Source organism: Lampris incognitus, chromosome 1, assembly GCF_029633865.1.
Source record: "Lampris incognitus isolate fLamInc1 chromosome 1, fLamInc1.hap2, whole genome shotgun sequence".
Taxonomy (NCBI): domain Eukaryota; kingdom Metazoa; phylum Chordata; class Actinopteri; order Lampriformes; family Lampridae; genus Lampris; species Lampris incognitus.
This window is the reverse complement of record NC_079211.1, coordinates 50970091-50990902: the sequence shown is the minus strand read 5'-3', so window position 1 is coordinate 50990902 and position 20812 is coordinate 50970091. Positions and strand designations below refer to the sequence as shown.

The 20812-nt window shown below is 46.1% G+C and overlaps 1 protein-coding gene across 1 annotated transcript; it reads right to left on the bottom strand.

Annotated features, from left to right (window-relative positions):
* Positions 1-2654: 2654 nt before the first annotated feature.
* trmt112 (tRNA methyltransferase activator subunit 11-2) lies at positions 2655-8396 on the bottom strand. Its single transcript, XM_056273164.1, has 4 exons — positions 8234-8396; positions 7466-7567; positions 6728-6820; positions 2655-4232 (listed from the first exon to the last, which is right to left on the bottom strand). Exons 1-4 carry the CDS (start codon positions 8306-8308, stop codon positions 4131-4133), a joined length of 372 nt encoding a protein of 123 aa, XP_056129139.1. The 5' UTR covers positions 8309-8396; the 3' UTR covers positions 2655-4130.
* Between the last annotated feature and the right edge of the window lie 12416 nt (positions 8397-20812).

Sequence of the window (20812 nt, the reverse complement as noted above, 5' to 3'; positions counted from 1 at the left end):
TTGGTGAAGGGAACAGAGATGATGAGGAGGTGATGGGTAGGTATGGTGTCAAGGAGAGAAATGTGGAAGGACAGATGGTGGTGGATTTTCTGAAAAGGATGGAAATGGCTGTGGTGAATACATATTTCAAGAAGAGGGAGGAACACAGGGTGGCGTACAAGAGTGGAGGAAAGTGCACACAGGTGGACTATATTTTATGTAGAAGGTGCAATCTGGGATTGCAAGGTGGTGACAGGGGAGAATGTAGCTAGGCAGCATTGGATGGTGGTCTGTAGGATGACTTTGGAGACAAAGAAGAGGAAGAGAGTGAAGGCAGAGCCAAGGATCAAATGGTGGAAGTTGAAGAAGGAAGACTGTTGTGTGGAGGTCAGGCAGGAGTTAAGAGAGGCACTGGGTGGTAGTGAAGAGTTGTCGGATGGCTGGGCAACCACTGCAGAAATAGGGAGGGACACAGCTAGGAAAGTACTTGGTGTGTCATCTGGACAGAGGAAGGAAGACAAGGAGACTTGGTGGTGGAATGAGGAAGTACAGCAAAGTATACAGAGGAAGAAGCTAGCAAAGAAGTCAGAGATGAAGAAAGTAGACAGGAGTACAGGGAGCTGTGGCGTAAAGCGAAGAGAGAGGTGGCAAAGGCAAAGGAAAAGGCATATGTTGAGTTGTATGAGGGGTTACACACTAAGGAAGGAGAAAAGGACTTTTACTGATTGGCTAGACAGAGGGACCGAGCTGCGAAGGATGTGCAGCCGGTTAGAGCGATCAAGGATAGAGATGGAAATGTGCTGACAAAGCGAGGAGAGTGTGCTGAGAAGGTGGAAGGAATACTTTGAGGAGCTGAGGAATGAAGATAATGAGAGAGAGAGTAGGTTGGATGATGTGGGGATAGTGAATCAGGAAGTGCAGTGGATTAGCAAGGAGGAAGTGAGAGCAGCTATGAAGAGGATGAAGAGTGGAAAGGCAGTTGGTCCTGATGACATACCTGTGGAGGCATGGAGATGTTTAGGAGAGATGGCAGTGGAATCTTTAACTAGATTGTTTAACACAATCTTGGAAAGTGAGAGGATGCCTGAGTGGAGAAGAAGCATACTGGTACCGATTTTCAAGAACAAGGGCGATGTACAGAACTGTAGCAACTACAGAGGTATAAAGTTGATCAGCCACAGCATGAAGATATGGGAAAGAGTAATAGAAGCTAGGTTAAGAGGAGAGGTGACGATCAGCGAGCAGCAGTATGGTTTCATGCCATGAAAGAGCACCACAGATGCGATGTTTGCTTTGAGAATGTTGATGGAGAAGTATAGAGAAGGCCAGAAGGAGTTGCATTGTGTCTTTGTGGATTTAAAGGAAGCATACGACAGGGTGCCGAGAGAGGAGGTGTGGTATTGTATGAGGGAGTCGGGAGTTGCAGAGAAGTATGTAGGAGTGGTGCAGGGTATGTATGAGGGCAGTGTGACAGTGGTGAGGTGTGCGGTTGGAATGACAGATGGGTTCAAGGTGGAGGTGGGATTACATCAAGGATCAGCTCTGAGCCCTTTCTTGTTTGCAATGGTGAGGGACAGGCTGATGGACAAGATCAGGCAGGAGTCTCTGTGGACTATAATGTTCACGGATGACATTGTGATCTGTAGCAAGAGTAGGGTGCAGGTGGAGGAGAGCCTGGAGAGGTGGAGGTATGCACTGGAGAGAAGAGGAACGAAAGTCAGTAGGAGTAAGATGGAATACCTATGCGTGAACAAGAGGGAGGACAGTGGAATGGTGAGGATGCAAGGAGTGGAGGTGACGAAGGTGGATGAGTTTAAATACTTGGGGTCAACTGTCCAAAGTAACGGGGAGTGCAGAAGAGAGGTGAAGAAGACGGTGCAGGTAGGGTGGAGTGGGTGGAGAAGAGTGTCAGGAGTGATTTGTGACAGAAGGGTACCAGCAAGAGTTAAAGGGAAGGTTTACAAGATGGTAGTGAGACCAGCTATGTTATATGGTTTGGAGACAGTGGCACTGATGAAAAGACAGGAGGTGGAGGTGGCAGAGTCGAAGATGATAAGATTTTCATTGGGAGTGATGAAGAAGGACAGGATTAGGAACGAGTATATTAAGAGGGACAGCTCAGGTTGGACAGTTTGGAGACAAAGCAAGAGAAGCAAGATTGAGATGGTTTGGACATGTGTGGAGGAGAGATGCTGGGTATATTGGGAGAAGGATGCTGAATATGGAGCTGCCAGGGAAGAGGAGAAGAGGAAGGCCAAAGAGGAGGTTTATGGATGTGGTGAGGGAGGACATGCAGGTGGCTGGTGTGACAGAGGAAGATGCAGAGGACAGGAGGAGATGGAAATGGATGATCTGCTATGGCGACCCCTAACGGGAGCAGCTGAAAGTAGTAGTAGCAGCGTGTCTGTGTCCCACATTTCCTGTCTGCCAACGTGGGGGCGAGAGAGAGAGAGAGAGAGAGAGAGAGAGAGAGAGAGAGAGAGAGAGAGAGAGTTACGACATGCAACAAAGGTCACCGGCTGGAATTGAACCAGCAACGGTTGCGACCTCATGTGGCATCTGCTGTAACCATTCAGCTATGGCACTGCAGAAATGTGTATTTTTAAACTAGCCTGCAATATCACAGCGAATCTGTGTGTTTCCACAAAGTGAAAAACAACATGTGCAACCGCGAAAATCGGAAATTAGGTTTTATTGGAAAAGAAAAGTAAGAAACAAACCAAAAACGGTTACAAAAATAAATAAAAGATTACACCACCACTTATGGTATTGTTCAGGGACTTTTTCCATTCTGTTATATCTCGTCTTCCTTGAGGTATGACTAGCCACTTAAAAGCTATGACTGCAAACAAGTCGAGAGTGTGGCACATTTTCTCAAAACCAGAGTCCGCTTTGTCCACTGTTGAATTAACCACGGCCCTGTTTGATAGATGGTTCAGGGTTCCCACTCTTTTCTAGAGATCCTTTTCCAGGACTCCTCCAGGATATTTTCAGTGATGATCTAAGCTCGGCGGTGGCCAGTGTTGCCAGATGTACGATAATTATCCAAGACTGAATAGGCCTACCACGCCTAATACAAAGTGTCGCAAAATGACCAAATTATCGTACATTATGGGACTTGCTGTCATTACTGACTGTACAGAGGGCAAAATTATCGTACAAATACGATAATTATCGTACATCTGGCAACACTGGCGGTGGCTAACCATGTGCTATGGAGGGCCATGTGTATGCAGGTTTTCATTCCAGCCCGACTCCATGCCAGGTGATCTCACCGACACAATCTCCCTCTTCGGTTGAAGGTTTGCTAATCAGTGAGACCACCTGGGGTCTCATGTATCAGTCGTTACTATGGGCAAACTTGTGCGTACACACCCATGGGATTTTTTAGCCCTGAAGTTTGTCTCAGAGACCAGTGTAGAACCTGGGTAACCACTGAATCTAGAAACCGATTGGCTAACACTGATGTCTTTGCAGGCCTGGGTGATTGCTCGTTGCAAGAGGTGGACAATAGATGTTAGGAGGAAGGAATTACAAATAACCATCATGCTTTGCTGCTGTCTATCAGACAATATTGAGGGCTAAAAAAATTCAATGGGTGTGTACGCACAGATTTCCCCATAGTAACGACTGATACACGAGGCCCCCGGTGTGGGGTCCGGCTGGAATGAAAACCTGCTCTCCGTGGCACGTGGTTAGCCACCCCTGGTCTAGCTGGTACGACAGACAGGGATCGTGCCATATACTAATATGTCCCTTTCTGTGGAAGTTGGATTTAAAAGACGTGCAGTCTACGGCTTCAACTTATCTATGAAATCATCTCTTACATGTCTGGAAATCATGACAAATTGATCCTAGAATAACACAGGTCAGAAATATGGGAAATATTCGTTTTAGGGCACTCCGATAGATCGCCTAGTAGTTAATTCTAAGATAAAGGAAAACAGAAAAATGCCGAAATAATTTTCCAGCACAACACAAGGTTTTCCAGGACATTTTAGTTTTTCCTCTCATTTTCCATGACTGGAAAATTGGTCAGCTATTTTCCAGGACGCGCGGGAACCCGTGGTTGTTGTGTCCATGTGTGTAACTGATTAGATGGGGTGGGGGGGGGGTTTGTAAGCTCGGGGCTCCATTCTCTGGGCTCTGATCTACACCTCGTCTTCATTCAGCAGCATGTTGGGGACCCCTCTGGAGATGGGAAACTCACGTCCTGATTCAGGACACTGCAGACACCCCTCGATAACCTCCACCTGCAACACACACACACAAGGCCATGTACAAGTCGTAGAAATTAAAAGTAGAATCTACATGTCAAAATAATTTAACCGCTCCATGCTGTTGCTTTTGAATTTTGCTGTGTGTTACTGTTGTGGTTTTCTCCTTGTGGGGTGTAGCCACAGGGTGTAGCTACATCCCTCCTATCCCTGATGCACCACCTCAGGAACGCCAGCCAGGATGACTGTCGGACGTGCTGGTCTGCATGGGCTAGCAGTTAGCTTAGCCCACCCTGCCTCCGCGCCCTGCCAGACCGCCCTCGGTGCTTCCTCCCCGGGCACAGCTCCAGGCAGGGGCTGTGGTCCCTGGGCCCATTGGTACGAAGCAGACCAGGCTCTCCAAGCCGATCCAACAGCAGCTCTCCCAGCCAGACACCCTCGACACACGTCCCCCGCACTCCACACGACGACGCAAACGCAGACAAAAACACTGCACAGTCGACGCTAGGCGAGGCCGCCGCCAGACCGCCTCAGTGTTTTCTCTCGGGTACGGCTCCGGGCAGGGCTGTACAGCTCCGGAAAGGGCTGTAAGCTCTCTCAGCCGATCCAACGCCAGCTCTCCCAGCCATCAAATGAATAAAAACCGACGAACAAAATAAAATCAAACTTCACACGAAGACACAAACTTAAGACACAGACGCCGACAAAGACACGACACGGTCGGCATTGGGTGAGGCCACCGCAAACGGGAGTTTGCGCCGCCATCTTCCTACACCGGCCCACCCACCTGCAATAGCACAACTGCTGTAAATTACAATGCTGCATGGTCAGCCTTACTGCTGAATCCCCTTTTCCGGTTCTAGAGCGCTACGTCTTCTGAAAACATCGCCTGCATTAATCCAGTGGTGAGAGTGGCTACGCCCACTGATGTCAAACTCTGGCACTGTGAAAACCAATGAGAAGTAAATCGGGAGAGGCAATACAGCGCAACAAGTCCCCCCCCCCCCCCCCCCGAGATACGCAAAATGAGGGAAATGGTCACTTGCTTGAGTTGAAAAATGTTCACCTTGAGCCACAGTTTGGCTTGTACTGAGCCAATTAGCACAGGTCCCTCTCAGAGTAAGTCCTCCGTAAGAGAAAACGTTGTTCCCTGTGGCTCACACTCCTTCACAGACCATCCCTTCACCCCATCTTAAATCCAACCCACATGGGCATCTGGGTGGCATGGAGGTCTATTCCGTTACCTACCAACACGGGGATCTTCGGTTCGAAACCCAGTGTTACCTCTGGCTTGGTCGGGCGTCTCTACAGACACAATTGGCCGTGTCTACGGGAGGGAAGCCTGGGGGAACTGGGGGGAATAGCGTGATTCTCTCACGTGCTACATCCCCCTGGTGAAACTCCTCACTGTCAGGTGAAAAGAAGCGGCTGGCGACTCCACATGTATCGGAGGAGGCATGTGGTAGTCTGCAGCCCTCCTCAGATCGGCAGAGGGGGTGGAGCGGTTGAGGTGGAACTGTATAGAGGTCACCAATTCCCCAATTTACAGACTGCACTTCTAAGTTATATAATTTCTTTGAGTGCCTTATGCTCAACACTAGAGGTTCTTGCACAGCAAGAAAGCCATATTGTGACGTAGCTTTTGAAGATGTAGTAAACCTTCAATTACATTTTTTGAGATGATAAATTATTTTGAACACACCCTAGGGTTTTTCCCCAAGGGTAGTAAAACTGAATGCTTTGGTGATAAATTCGACAAAAAAAAAAAACAAGACCGCCAACACAAGGCTACTATGAGGGGGGAAATCTGTGCTGTCTCTTTCCTCCAGGGTATAACGCACATCCTGATCAACACCCCCCCCCTTGATTTGATGACATCATAGCAAAGACACTGACACCTCATACTGTAATGATGACACATGGAGTCCAGCACACAAGACCATTAAAATATGGGGTGAGTATAAAGACGACACCGACTCTCTGGATAGACTTGTGAGAAGCTGGAGCAAGATGTTCTACTACAACAGTGACACCTTCAGTCTAACTCACACCATGATCCTTGTCCTCTACATCTATACCCTTTATTTGCTTTATACATGGACACCTCCATCACTGTCCTCTACATCTACACCTTTTTATAGCCTTTATACATGGTCACTTCCATCACTGTCCTCTACATCTTCCCCCCCATTTATATCCTTTATACATGGACACCACCATCACTGTCCTCTACATCTACACCCCTTTATATCCTTTATACATGGACACCTCCATCACTGTCCTTTTCATCTACACCCCATTATTATTCACTTTTTTCAAATTGAGAGTGGGTAGAGACAAGCTAAAACCAAATATTTACTTATTTTAAATGACAATACCTGGAATAGTTCCTAATCTGTGTTTATCACAGATTGACATTCTAATTCAAAAAATTTTACAGACTGTAAATCAAGTGTATGACACTGATGGAGGGGGCCCTTGCTGCAAAGAATGACTGACAGGAGTCAAGTGACTTTCTGTTGGCTCCTTACCTCCAGCAGTACCCTGTGGACATTCTTGAGGAAGTCTTCATTGCTCTCGTAGTCTGGCACCAGTGCAGTTGGCAGGTCATGCAGGTGACCCAGCTGTGAAAGAAAGAAAAAAAGCTTGGTAAGAGCGATTCACATTGGGTGGTGGTGGCAGTGACAAGAGGTACAAGCGTTTGACTCGGGGGGGGGGGGGGCAAACTCCTTGACTAGCTTAGAAAATCTGCTCCCGAGACAGGAACTGAAGAAAAAAATTCCCATATGCCAGCTTCTACAGTGCAGGGGTGTACATCTATCGGCGTGAACCATTTCTCCGCCTGAACTCAATTCTCTAAGCAGTTCATCTTAAGCCAAAGGTGTGGGTTTATTAACCATAATGGCTAAATAACGCTTACTAGGCAAAGAGAAGTTAAAAGAGGCATATCAAGGCGACAGTGACCCCAAATTTTCCCTTCTTATCAGAAATACTGAATCCCCAGCTTCCTCCAGGCGGGTGCTGATCTGTGGGTACCACTGACTTCCTGTAGAGTGGGACATGTCAAAGCAGAACTAAGCATCACGTTCTTGTCAAACTTACCCTCAGAATCAAAAATATGTAAACTAGTGAAACATAAACTCAAGCAATGAGCAGTGGTGTTATGGCAGACACAACGGTTTTCCCTCCTTGTAACTGTGGTGTGACTGGTGTACTATGTTAACATTTAGCATGAGCACAATAGTTCTCTGATCCGAAACAGGGCTCACCCCTTCAGCAGCTTGGACCAAAGCGCTCCACTCAAGCTTGGGCAGCATGCGGCAAATGAACTTGGGGTTGAAGTCCACCTCATTCACCTTCACCTCTGTGGCCTGCAGACAGCCCCGTAGGGAAGAACACCGCAAAAACAGCGAGTCAGGGTCTAACAATGATAACAGTCAACCCTCTACTATGGGTGGTTACATGATATAAACAATCACAATGCAGCATCACGGCTTCTCAAAGATGAATAATTTACTGGGATTTCACGCCACCTTATGCTTTAGGTGTCTGCAACTATGCAGAATATCTGAACAAACAGTAACATTTTAGAAACGGGGCATGCAACTGGCATTAAACCGGTTCTCGGTTTAAAGCAGTAACACAGCTAAGCTGCGAACAGTACTTGAGGCTTGGCGTGCCTCGCCTGGCTGATCTGGAGAATCAGATCTCGTCTGGCTGATCTGGAGAATCAGATCTCGTCTGGCTGATCTGGAGAATCAGATCTCGCCTGGCTGATCTGGAGAATCAGATCTCGCCTGGCTGATCTGGAGAATCAGATCCCGTCTGGCTGATCTGGAGAATCAGACCTCGCCTGGCTGATCTGGAGAATCAGATCTCGCCTGGCTGATCTGGAGAATCAGATCCCGTCTGGCTGATCTGGAGAATCAGATCCCGTCTGGCTGATCTATACACGTGCTAACGCTGATCTGAGCTGGATAAAGACACAACGTTGCGTTTTAACCAGCACACGAGCAGCTTCCGGTATCTGCGCTTACCTTGATAAGCAACGGGTAGCCTTTGGTCACTCCTTTCACGTGAGACGTCAGCATGTTATGCGTCAGAAGCTTCATTGTTTTATTTCTTAAATTTTTCGGCCAGTCTTTAAAGATATTGACCCGACTCGTGTCACGTTAGCCGAAGTTTACATGTGAACCGGAAGTGGAGTAGGTACGCCGATTTATTTATTCCCCGAAAATCTCGCTCTCTTGTGTTCCGGACGGAAGTTCATCGGACATATGTGATCTAAAAAAAAACAAAAAACCCGGAGAACCGAATGGGAACCTATAGAACCGACTGGGAACCTATAGAACTGAATGGAATATTGATGTGAATTTAGCATCAATTTATTAAAAAAAATGCCGCAGTAAAATAACTTAAGTAATCCCATGAGTACCTGAGGACATGTTGAAGAAGAATATGGTGTAGTTTGCTGATATCAATTTGGTTTAAAACATTTTTTGGTAACACTTTAGTATGTGGAACATAAAAAAACTAAATTACTAGTGAATTAGTAATGATCAACATGTCACTTTAGTATGGGGAGCATATTCTTAGTAACAAAAACTTAATTTACAGTAATTTAACACTATGAACACTTGTAGTTTTGTGTGTTGTTATGTAAGAACAGACCATAACATTAAGTGTTAGTAAGGGAGAATAACTCTTCTTGTGGTACTACCACCTTATTAAGTCCATACTAAGCAAAGCATATTGAGATGGTACTACTAATAAGCAATACTTCTGAGGTTATAGAGGGAAAACTCATAGTTAATGGCTTACTGGTTGTATAATAAGGCCATGCAGAATAAGGCATTAATGAGTACGTAATAATGACCAATTAAGAGCCAATATGTTGCTAATTTGCATGCTAATAAGCACCTAATTAATGGTGACTACGTTCCCCATACTAAAGTGTTACCAATTTTTTTGTGGAATTTAAAAAATCTGTCTATATAGAACTGAATGGGATATTGATATGATTTTAGCAACGATTTATTAAAGAAAAATGCTGCAGTAAAATAAGCTGACAATAATCACGGGGGTACCTGGGGACACGTTGTACAAGAATATGGCGGAGTTTGCTGATAACAATTTGACTTAACATTTTTATGGAATTTTAAATATCTGCCTGTATCGCAATGCATGTGTATTGCCATTGAATTTAGCATCAATTTCTTTAAAAAGAAAAATGCTGCAGTAAAATAACCTGAAAATAGCCACAGTGGTACCTGGGGACATGTTCAAGAATATGAGGAAGTTTTTATTTATTTATAACAATTGGATTTAAAAAATAATTATGGCCGTTTAAAGGTCTGTCTATATAGAAATGAATGGGTTATTGATATGACTTTAGCATCAAGTTATTAAAAAATGCCGCAGTAAAATAAGTTGACAATAACCACAGTGGTACCTGGGAACATGTAGAAGAATATGGTGGAGTTTGCTGATGACGTTTTGCCTGAAATGTTTTAATGGAATTTTCAATATGTGCCTACGAATGGGGTATTGTTATTATTATATTACATTTTCATTTCATTTTTATTATTTTATCTTATTATTAACAATGGTTGGGTAAAAGAACAAAAATTAACGAGACCTTAGTGTAGTTTGTTAGTTTTCTAACATTTGCCATGTACAAATTTACATCTTGTGGTCCCTGGACAGGGGGGGGGGGGGGGACAATTCAGTAAAACACGAGCAATTACAAGCCATAGAGTTAGCAATGTCTGCCAACAGCACATCGCATATAAAACATCACACAAAATATACATAGGGGTCTGAAAACAACTGTTACGGGTGGTATTATAGCACCACCCAGTGGATGTTAGCTGTAGTCAATGTTAGGTAAGGCACACGGTGCGTCAGTCCATCTCTGCAGTGTTGATACTGTAACGTGCATGGATTAGTAAACAGGCTGGCCGCTGCCTGGCGGGTCTGATCCTTTAGTCGAGCGGTTAGCGATCCCTCCTGCGGTGCGGACGATACGGGTTCGCTTCCCGGCCGCGGCAGTTCCTGTGGGTGCGTTGTCCCCCGAATTCGCTACAATACTTAACAGTTCGACATTAAAGCCCCTTAGCTGTTAACTTGGAGTATGCCTAATTTTTACACACCGCTAGCTCAAACATGTTGTAACCGGTTATTTTCTTGCCCGGTGCGGGATTCGATACGCGGTGTACTGCACCACAAGGCGACGTCACTAACCGCTCGGCTAAAGGGTCAGACCAGTTAGCTAGGGGCTAACGTGTCTTATTAGTAGTTTACAATGGTGTCAGAAGTGGGCCCTTGATTCGGCGATTTGGTGGCTGAAGGGATATTGAGGCGTCAAGCGAGTTTTGCAAGTGTTTTGGTTTGCTAATGCTAGCTAGCCGTACCGCAGTAACAGCAGCGAATAGCCATGGCCGTGACCATACCCCCCACCAGCTCCCATGAGGCTCAGTGGCAGCATGGGTGCGAATTGGGAAATCTTCCGAGCAGAATATGAAGACTATGCTTTAGCCACAGGGCTGGTGGACAAGGACAAGAAGGTCCAGACGGCGACTCTGAGGAGTGTCATGGGAGTTGAATGGCGACATGTCTACAAACACAACTTACATCTGACCGATGCACAGCAAGAAGACGCGACCGTCATACTGGACTCATTGGAGAGGCATTTCCAACCCGCTAACAATGTGATTTATGAGCGCTACGTTTTTGGCTGTTGTAAACAAGAGGAAGGTGAAACATTAGACTGTTTTGTGACATGGCTCAGGGAGAAAGCTTCCACGTGTGAATATGGAGCCCTAAGAGATGACTTAATCAGGGACAGGATAGTCATCGGCATTGCTAAGGAGGGCACATGCAGACGGTTGTTAAGGGAAAAGGACTTGACTCTAGCCAGTGTTATTGAAGCGTGCAGAGCAGCAGAGCTGAGTGATTTGCAGTTGAGATCCATGGAGCAGGAGAGCTCACTCGTGGACAATGTCAATGTTGTAGGGAAACAAACATTCAAAAGATCAGCCAGTACTACAGAGAAAATGAGTGGGCACCCCAGATCACAAGGTGGGGGCCTCTCCGCATGCAAATACTGTGGCACAGCACATGAGTGGGGAAGAGAACACTGCCCAGCGTATGGCAAGGCCTGCACTGCTTGTGGCACAGCCAATCACTGTGTGAGAGTTTTCAATAAAAATAAGAAAAAAGATGGTAAACTCCACGCAGTTGAGGGACTGAACATGGATAAAGATGACACAGTCATGTACACAAATGATGTGTATGCAACAGAAAGCATTGGTGCAGTGGGAATAAAAGGCAAGAAATGGTTTGTCAATCTTCGCCTAAATGGAAAACTACAGAGATACCAACTTGTCACGAGTCTCAGGGACAATAAGAGGCTAGCTCCCAGAGAGAAACTAAAGCATAGCAGCACCACACTGAAAATGTACTCAGACCAAGGTCTGCCACCATTTGGGGTCCTTACCACTGAGTGTGTTGTATGGGGCAGCAAATACAAGCTGGATTTTGAGGTCGTAAATACATGACAGTTGCCACTGCTGTCAGGGTCCACGTCAGAGGAGATGGGGCTCATACACTTCACCATCCCAGAGGAGCTCAGAGTAGAAGGGCTCAACGCAGTGGACGACAGCCTCACCATGCCTCTCACCAGAAGTACAATAATCAGAGTATATCAGGATGTCTTCACTGGTCCTGTGGAGGCACTCCCCGGAGAGGTTCATTTCGACTTGGATCCAGCGGTTCAGCCGGTACAGAGTGCACCACGCAATGTTCCAGTGGCTATGAAGGAAGCTGTGAAGGCTCAGCTCGACCGATATGAAAGAGAGGGTCATATCACATCAGTCAGTGAGCCCACGGATTGGATTAGTAATATGGTCATAGTCAAAAGACCAGAAAAGCTGCGTATATGTCTACAGCCACACCATCTCAACCAGGCACTCAGACGCTCGCGTTACCTCATGCCCACACTGGAAGATGTGCTCTATAAGTTGCCTAAAGCCAAGGTCTTCACACTGGTCGATGCAAGAGATGCTTTTCTTCAGTGTAAACTGGATGAGGCTAGCAGCCTCATGACCACCTTTTGGACCCCCTGGGGCCGGAAGAGATGGTTGAAACTTCCGTTTGGTATGTCAGTAGCCCCAGAGGTCTACCAGAGGAAATAGCATGAGCTGTTGGAAGGGCTTGAGGGAGTGGAGCCTATAGCTGACGACATCCTCATCGTTGGTTATGGCGACAGCGAGGAGGAGGCAAACAAGGACCATGATGACAAGCTGGTAGCCCTTCTGGACCGCTGTCATCAAGTGAAACTGCGGCTCAGTGTCAAGAAGCTTCAGTTTAGAATGTCTGAGGTGTGGTTCCATGGCCACATCCTGTCGGCTGCAGGTCTAAAAGTTGACCTGGAGAAAGTCAGAGTGGTTTTGGACATGCCAGCCCCATCCGACGTCAAGGGTGTGCAGAGACTCATCAGATTCGTCATGTACTTGGCTAAGTTTCTCTCTCAGAAGGCTCTCATAAGTACGCGAGCCTTTGAGGAGACTCACAGACAAGGACACAGTCTGGCACTGGCTGCCGAAGCACGAGGCAGCTGTCAGGAAGATAAAACAGCTTGTGACACAGACGCCTGTGCTGCGATACTATGATGTGTCAAAACCCGTCACAGTACATAGTGACTCCAGCCAGCATGGCATGGGCTGCTGTCTGATGCAGGAGGGACAGCCTATTGCTTTCGCGTCGATGGCACTCATGCCTACAGAGCAAAACTACGCGTAGATAGAGAAGGAATGCCTCAGCATAGTATTTGCCTGCCAGCGTTTCCATCATTATCTGTACGGTCGAGACAATATCACAGCGGAGACAGATCACAAGCCCCTCATAGCAATCTTCAGCAAGCCTCTCCTCAATGCTGCCAAGCGCTTGCAGAGCATGCTACTGGCTCTTCAGAATTACAACCTGAGTGTGAGCTACAAACCAGGACCGGACATGTTTGTGAGTGAAATATTAAGCAGGGCTGTCACTTCCAAAACACATCTTGGCTCTATGCATGCAGAGCACACAGTCTGCAGTATGGTGGACGAGCAGCTGGCAATTGAGCACATAAATATGGCCGACTATCTTAATGTCACAGACAAAAGTCTGCTACAGATACAGCAACACACAGACAATGACAGACAGCTGCAAGTCGTGAAGTCTACTATCCTGAAGGGTTGGCCCATTGATAAGGATGAAACAGAGCAGGCAGTCAGAGTTCTGACCTACTAAAGAGGAGCAAAGAGTCCAGAACGGAGTCTTGTTTAAGGGGCAAAGAGTGGTGATCCCAAAATCATTGCGTCCTGAGATGCTTGCCAGAGTACATGGCAGTCACATCGGTGGCGAGACCTGCTACAGACAAGCATGGGAGACCATATACTGGCCTGGAATGCAGAGCAAAATCAAGCATTATGTCAGTAAGTGCTCTACATACAATGAGTATGCGATTGAGCAGCAAAAGGAGACAATGCTGAGCCATGAACTGCCCACACGCCCCTGGCAAATCATAAGTCTGAATCTTTTCCAACACAGTGGGAAAGACCTTCTGATGGTCGTTGATCACTACTCAGATTTCTGGGAGATTGATGTTCTGCCAGACCTTAGCGCAGAGACAACAATAAAACGATGCAAGGCTCAATTTGCTCGTTATGGGCAACCTGACAGGGTCATTTCCGACAACAAGCCCCAGTTCGCCTGTACTCGGTTCCACCAATTCACTGTGGAGTGGGGGTTTGATCAAGGCCAACAGGGAGGCGGAAGCAGCGGTCAAAATCACAAAGAACCTGTGCAAGAAAGCACTACGGGATGGTGAGGATGCCTGGAAGGCAATCTTACAATGGAGAAACACCCCAACGGAGGGTATGGACAGCAGTCCTGCCCAACGACTGATGTCACAGCATTTGAAGTCAGCTCTGCCAGTGGTTGATTAACTTCTTGAGCCACGCGTCGTTATGGATGTTGTAGACAAATTGTGGCACAGGAAAAAAATCTCGACACTCATCTATGACAGGACTGCTAAGGACTTACCTGAGCTCACAGTGGGAGAAGCAGTTCGGATGAAACCACTAGGGGACAGGACTGGTATCTGGCAATGGGGAGTGTGTCTGCAGAAAGTGGCCCCACGGTCATATCTGGTAGAGGTCGAGGGCTCCTTGTATCGTCGCAATCGAGTCAATCTATGTATGGCAGAGCCAAGGCCATCACAAAACCCTAAAGCTGGCGCAGAGGGGCCTTCATCTGAAGGCAGTGGGTCTTAGCCACAGAGCAAAATGACGGAGGGTGAGAGGGCATGCACGTTCTCTCCTCAACCCTCTCCCGGCAGGCTCTACAGCAGTCCACGGGCTCCGGGCCCACCAGACTTTGGACACCTCTGCTGTCCCATCGTCACCCCATTCCCCTGCTCCTCTCGAGATGGCCGTCCGATATGGCCTCCTAACAGACTGAACCTATAAGCTCACATGGACTGGTTCTAATGTTCAGTGTTTAGGCAGTCTGGGGATAGTGGCTGAAGGGAAGGTGGGGGAGGGGGAAGATAGACGGGCTGTTTAATTGTTTTTGAGATCTAGACATGACCATGTCTTGGGTGAAGTCCACAAATTGTTATTTCAAGAAGTGTTTCGTTTACTTAAAGGAAAGGGAAATGTTACGGGTGGTATTATAGCAACACCCAGTGGATGTTAGCTGTGGTCAATGTTACGTAAGGCACGCAGTGTCCTGCGTGCGTCAGTTCATCGCTGTATTGTTGATACATACAGTTCGACACTAAATCTCATCAACTGTTAACGTGGAGTATGCCTCGTTTTTACACACCACTAGCATATAGTTGTCGAACTTCTTCCGCCACGTATCAACAGTGGCGCCCCCAGAAATTTTTCATAGGGGTGGCCAAATGGGGCCACTGAAAATCTTGGGGTGGCACACCAAAACCAAAAGCCATGACAGAATTTCGGGAATTCTATGATGCTGTTGTAGTATACTGTATAGCCTAGTGGAAAACTGTCAATATGAGAGTTAAGAAACATACATTATTGATTTAAATGAACAGCACCTAATGCAAAATATCAGATAGAAGCATATTATGCATAATCAGAAGCATATTTTGCATATGCGACTCGTGGCTGGGGGGGCCAGCAGGGGGGGCCAGGGATAGTATCAGGGTGGTCGTGGCCACCCCTGGCCACCCCTTGGGGGCGCCACTGCGTATCAAACGGTATTGGCGGCTCACAAGCACGAGGAAGGACGGGCGGTGGACTCGGTACTGACACGCTCGTCCTCGTTGCCTGTTTATTATGTTGGCGAGTGAATCACAGGAGACGAAAGAAGTGTTATTTTACTTTATTTAGCAACACCTAACACCTTCCATCCAACTGTCGTCGCTCTGCTTGTTCTCCCTCTGTCCCATGGGTGTATTAGAGGATGCCGGATCTAAAAATGGCGCCTGTTCATTCCGATAAGAATTGCTCGCCTGGCGCAGTCTCTTATCTTTATTATTATTTTTAAATTATTGAACACGTTTATTGAACACATTACAACACAATATACAGAGAAATGCACATTTCAACACCTGCGCATTTCAACCTCTGGCGCATCGTCATCGCCCGATCCGTTACGGACACCCGGTTTGTTTTACGCATGCGCGAACATGCGTCTACTTCTTGTCGGCGTCCGTCGAAGCAATTTACGGAAGTGTCTGGGATTTAAGTAAAATAATTGTAACCCACTCAGAAATAACCTACAAGCAGGGTCGACAACGTTAACCAGTCGACTAAAGGGTCCGACCCGTTAGCCAAAGGCTAACGTGTCTACTTATCCGTGCACGTTACAATATGTTTCGCCTGCATATTATTGTAGCCCAGCAGAGGGCAGTAGTGGTGCTGCGGATAGAGAAAACTACTCCAACGGTTGTCAGGGCGAGGAAGAGCGAAGTTGGAAAACAGCAGAGAGCAGTGAGTTGGAGTTGAAACGCGAGCTGAAAGAAAAAAGCGGGATTAAAGAAATAGTTGCGGGGTTTTCTCCACAGCACCCTCCTCTAAGCAAGGAGCAAACAGAACGGGGTTGACATTCTGACGGAGATTTTCCAGAATTGTATTCTTCTCTCCGGTGAGTGTCTTACTAAGTGTTCGCCATGTGCGTTGCTAGCAAACATAGCATGATGGCTTTGTTTCACGAGATGAGATGAAGCAACGGAAGCAAGAAACCAGTCGGAGTTCATCTCCAGTTAAACTAACGGAAGTGGTATTAGAAGCTGCTTCACATGTGCAGCGGGTGAGAGAATGGACTGTATACCAACTGTAAGCTGCTATATGTTCATGGATATGGGTTTCTGAGTGATCTTAGTGTCCGATCTGGTCATGTTTAGTTGATAAGTCATTGAATGCTGCCCTGCTATGCAGGTTGGTTTTTCTCTTGACATGATTTGGGACAGTCCATTAGACCAGTGTTTCTCAACCGGGGGTCAGCGGACCCCTAGTGGTCCGTGGTGTAATTGCAAGGGGTCCGTGAAAATAAAATATCTTTAAAAAAAGATCCAATGACATTTATAGAAATAGGATTATTTTACTCGAATGTGACTGAGACCGTTATCTACCTAAACTATAAAGGGTAACAGGACTTTTTTCTCTAATTACATCTGTTTCACCAGTGTAATTTATTGTATTTCAATAAGAGATCTCGCTCCCGTTTGCATTGTTAAAAGTTACTGCATAAAAATTCTGTTGTTACATATATCTGAAAGTTACTGAATACATATTCTGTTTTGTTACATATATCTGAAAGTTACTGCATAAGAATTCTGTTTTGTTAACTATATCTAAGTTACAACTGAAAGCTCTTATTTGTGCCCCAAAGAGTGAATAAATGCTATAATGCAATTTGAAATGCAGTTTCTACTGTTTCTATCAAATTGCAACCCCCCTCCCCCAAGATCAGGTGGAGGGGTCCTCAGGGTAGATCAAAAATACGCAGGGGGTCCAGGACCCCAAAAAGGTTGAGAACCACTGCATTAGACAGCTCGCCAACGGACCCGCGGCAGACGAGCAGAGGGCGTGAAGAGGAACATCCTGCCAGCAACCGGAAGTGTTCTACTCCACGTGTCTTCATTTCATCGGGCAGATAAGCGCTGAGATCTCACCACACTTAATGCAAAAAAACACTACCCGGGTAGATGAACATTGTGTACTTTTATTTTTGGGGGGATTATTTCATCAGAACTTTGAAAGGCTTTTTCATTTTCTATTTTTTCCTCAACTCATGTTGTTTAAAGACTAAAAAAAGAGAAATCAGGATCATAATATGTTTAATGTTACAGTGGGATAAATGCCGGCGGTTTGAGTAAAACGTAATAGGTTTTTTAGTGTTTTCATTCCTCTACTGCTCTTTGAAAAGTACCCTAAACGAGCGTTTGCAGTTTATAGTATTGTAACGTGCACGGATAAGTACACACGTTGGCCCTTGGCTAAGGGGTCGCACCCTTTAGTCGAGCGGTTAGCGAGGTCTTCCGCGGCGCGGGAGATACGGACAAATCCTAGCGGGAACCCTGGTCTGCCCTCTCGACATGAAAGGTAAGCCTAAGAAAGAATTTTCGAGTTGGCCAACGTTACACGTTATTGCTTTAAAAAGGGTAGTGATTAAAACTGAGTAAAATGTGTAGATAACAGCACGGCACAGAAAGTGAAGGAAAAGAGAAACAGCAAAAACCATCAAAGTTGTTACTATTAAAAACAAAATACAGACAAGACACGTTGGTGAATGTTCTCATTCATCCAGGTCATGGTTACCCAAAGGAATTGAATCAAGTGCAACTGGACTTATATATATATCCGTGAAGACGTTTCACCTCTCATCCAAGAGGCTTCTTCAGTTCGTGCCTTTCTGACTAGACCAAGCTAGTCTGACTGGCTGCTGATGAAACTCAGATATTTAGCCTCTTTGGAGTCGTTATCAGAGCTATTGATGGCAGTGGCTCTTTTGTGTTCCGATGTTTAGTAACAACAGTAGTTGGAAGTGTTAGTTTCGACTCGTTAGTGCTCCATTCAGTGGTCATGAGTCATTGAAGCCGTTAGTGACGGACTGTTGTTCTTGGAGGCTAAGCTTTTGAGTCTCCTGAGTAGAGATGAAAGGACGGCATTGTAAGTGAGAGATAGGTGGTGTCGCAGACCTCCTCCTCTGTTGAGGGATGGTTTTTCCAGTTTCGCATAGATGGCTCCCTTCACCCCTCTTTCAAACCATCTATCTTCCCTGTCCAAAATGTGTACGTTGCTGTCCTCGAAGGAGTGTGTCTTCTCCTTTAGGTGTAGATAGATTGCTGAGTCTTGTCCTGAGGAGTTTGGCCTTCCGTGTTGGGGCATCCGTTTGTGTAGTGGTTGTTTGGTTTCTCCTATGTATAGGTCAGTGCAATCCTCATTGCTTTGTACAGCATACACCAGATTGCTTTTCTGGGTGTGTGGTACACGGTCTTTGGGATGAACCAGTTTTTGTCGGAGTGTGTTGCTGGGTTTGAAGTATACAGGGATGCGGTGTTTGTTAAAGTTTCTCCTGAGTTTCTCGGAGACCCCAGAAACATACTGGATGACTGTGTTATTCCTTCTGTTCCTCTTCTCCTCATCGCTCACCCATTTGGGCTTTCTGGACCATGTTGCAGTTTTCACAAAGGTCCAATTGGGGTAGCCGCAGGTTACCCCAATTGCAAGCGGTTACCAAACACATCAACTCAGTGGACAAGAACATTAAGTTCACAAGGGAAGATGTAAAGAACAACAGTTTGCCCTTCTTGGACTGTGACGTCCACATTGGGGAAGACAGGAGCCTCCACATTGGGGTTTACAGGAAACCTACACACACAGACCTATATCTACTTTTCGACTCACACCACCCTCTGGAACACAAACTGGGCGTCATCAGAACTCTGCAACACAGTGCTGATAATGTGCCCAGCAGCACTCAGGCCCAACGAGAAGAACACAAACACCTGAGGGGAGCTTTAAAAACCTGCGGCTACCCCAGTTGGACCTTTGTGAAAACTGCAACATGGGCCAGAAAGACCAACCGGGTGAGCGATGAGAAGAGGAACAGAAGGAATAACACAGTCATCCCATATGTTTCTGGGGTCTCCGATAAATTCAGGAGAATCTTTAACAAACACCGCATCCTTCAAAACCAGCAACACACTCCGACGAAGACTGGTTCGTCCCAAAGACCGTGTACCACACAGAAACCAAACAACCACTACACAAACGGATGGCCCAACACAAAAGGCCAAACTCCTCAGGACAAGACTCAGCAGTCTATCTACACCTAAAGGAGAAGACACACTCCTTTGAGGACAGCAACGTACACATTTTGGACAGGGAAGATAGATGGTTTGAAAGAGGGGTGAAGGAAGCCATCTATGCGAAACCGGAAAAACCATCCCTCAACAGAGGAGGAGGTCTGCGACACCACCTATCTCCCACTTACAATGCCGTCCTTTCATCTCTACCCAGGAGACTCAAAAGCTTAGCCTCCAAGAACAATAGTCGGTCACTAATGGCTCCAACGACTCATGACCACTGAATGGAGCACTAACGAGTCGAAACTAACACCTCCAACGACTGTCGTTGCTAAACATTGGAACACAAAAGAGCCATTAACATCAATAGCTCTGATAACGACTCCAAATAGGCTAAATATCTGAGTTTCATCAGCAGCCAGTCAGACTAGCTTGGTCTAGTCAGAAAGGCACGAACTGAAGAAGCCTCTTGGATGAGAGGCGAAACGTCTTCACGGATATATACCAAGTCCAGTTGCACTTGATTCAATTCCTTTGGACAGACAAGACATATTTTACATAATAAAGACACAAACTATTAACAATGTTGTCCATCTGCCGTAAATCTGATTTATTACTACGCCCAAAAGCAGACCTCATTAATATTCATAAAGTTTTGCATGTCTTGAGAAAATAAGCTGTTTGTAACCAGATGGTACATGAATTCAATAAATCAAATACACAGAAGAAGAACTTCTTTTTGGACCAGTTGTCTATGAATGACGTCGAATTTCCCATCAGAACTTTATAAACTGCAGAGCTGACTTGGTGGAAACGTCTCATAGACTCCTGTTCATTCTGGTGCGTGTCGTGTTCCCTACCCCCATCTGCTGGTGACACGAGATATCGTCAGTATGCTCCATAAACACAATTAGCTGGTGTAGGCCTGGATACCAAGGCTGTGACCGTAATAATACACACTGGAGGGATATATCGCCCCCAACATTCACATGTGATCACATGGTTCTTCCAATATTATGGTGAATGTTTGCATTTATTTTATTTTTTTATTCTACAGCAACCAGCCACAGGTCATGGTCCAAAACAGTCAATGTCATTTATTATGAAGTTAGGCTGACCATAAATGGTTATTTAAATCTAGCCTTGATTTGAATATCATCAGTTTGCAGCTGCGTAAAAAAGAGGCTGAAGTTCAGCAGGTGATCCTGCAGACACAACTGAAGATTCAGGAGATCCAACAGTCAGCAGAAATTGGCGAAGAAGACGCAGACAGAGAGAAAGCCCACAGTGT

Coding starts and splice junctions, on each gene's coding strand:
- trmt112 (XM_056273164.1), bottom strand. CDS start 8,308: ATGAAGCTTCTGACGCATAACATGCTGACGTCTCACGTGAAAGGAGTG. Junction 7,568..8,233: donor GCTACCCGTTGCTTATCAAG/GTAAGCGCAGAT, acceptor GGCTGTCTGCAG/GCCACAGAGGTGAAGGTGAA. Junction 4,233..6,727: donor TCCACAGGGTACTGCTGGAG/GTAAGGAGCCAA, acceptor TGTGTGTTGCAG/GTGGAGGTTATCGAGGGGTG.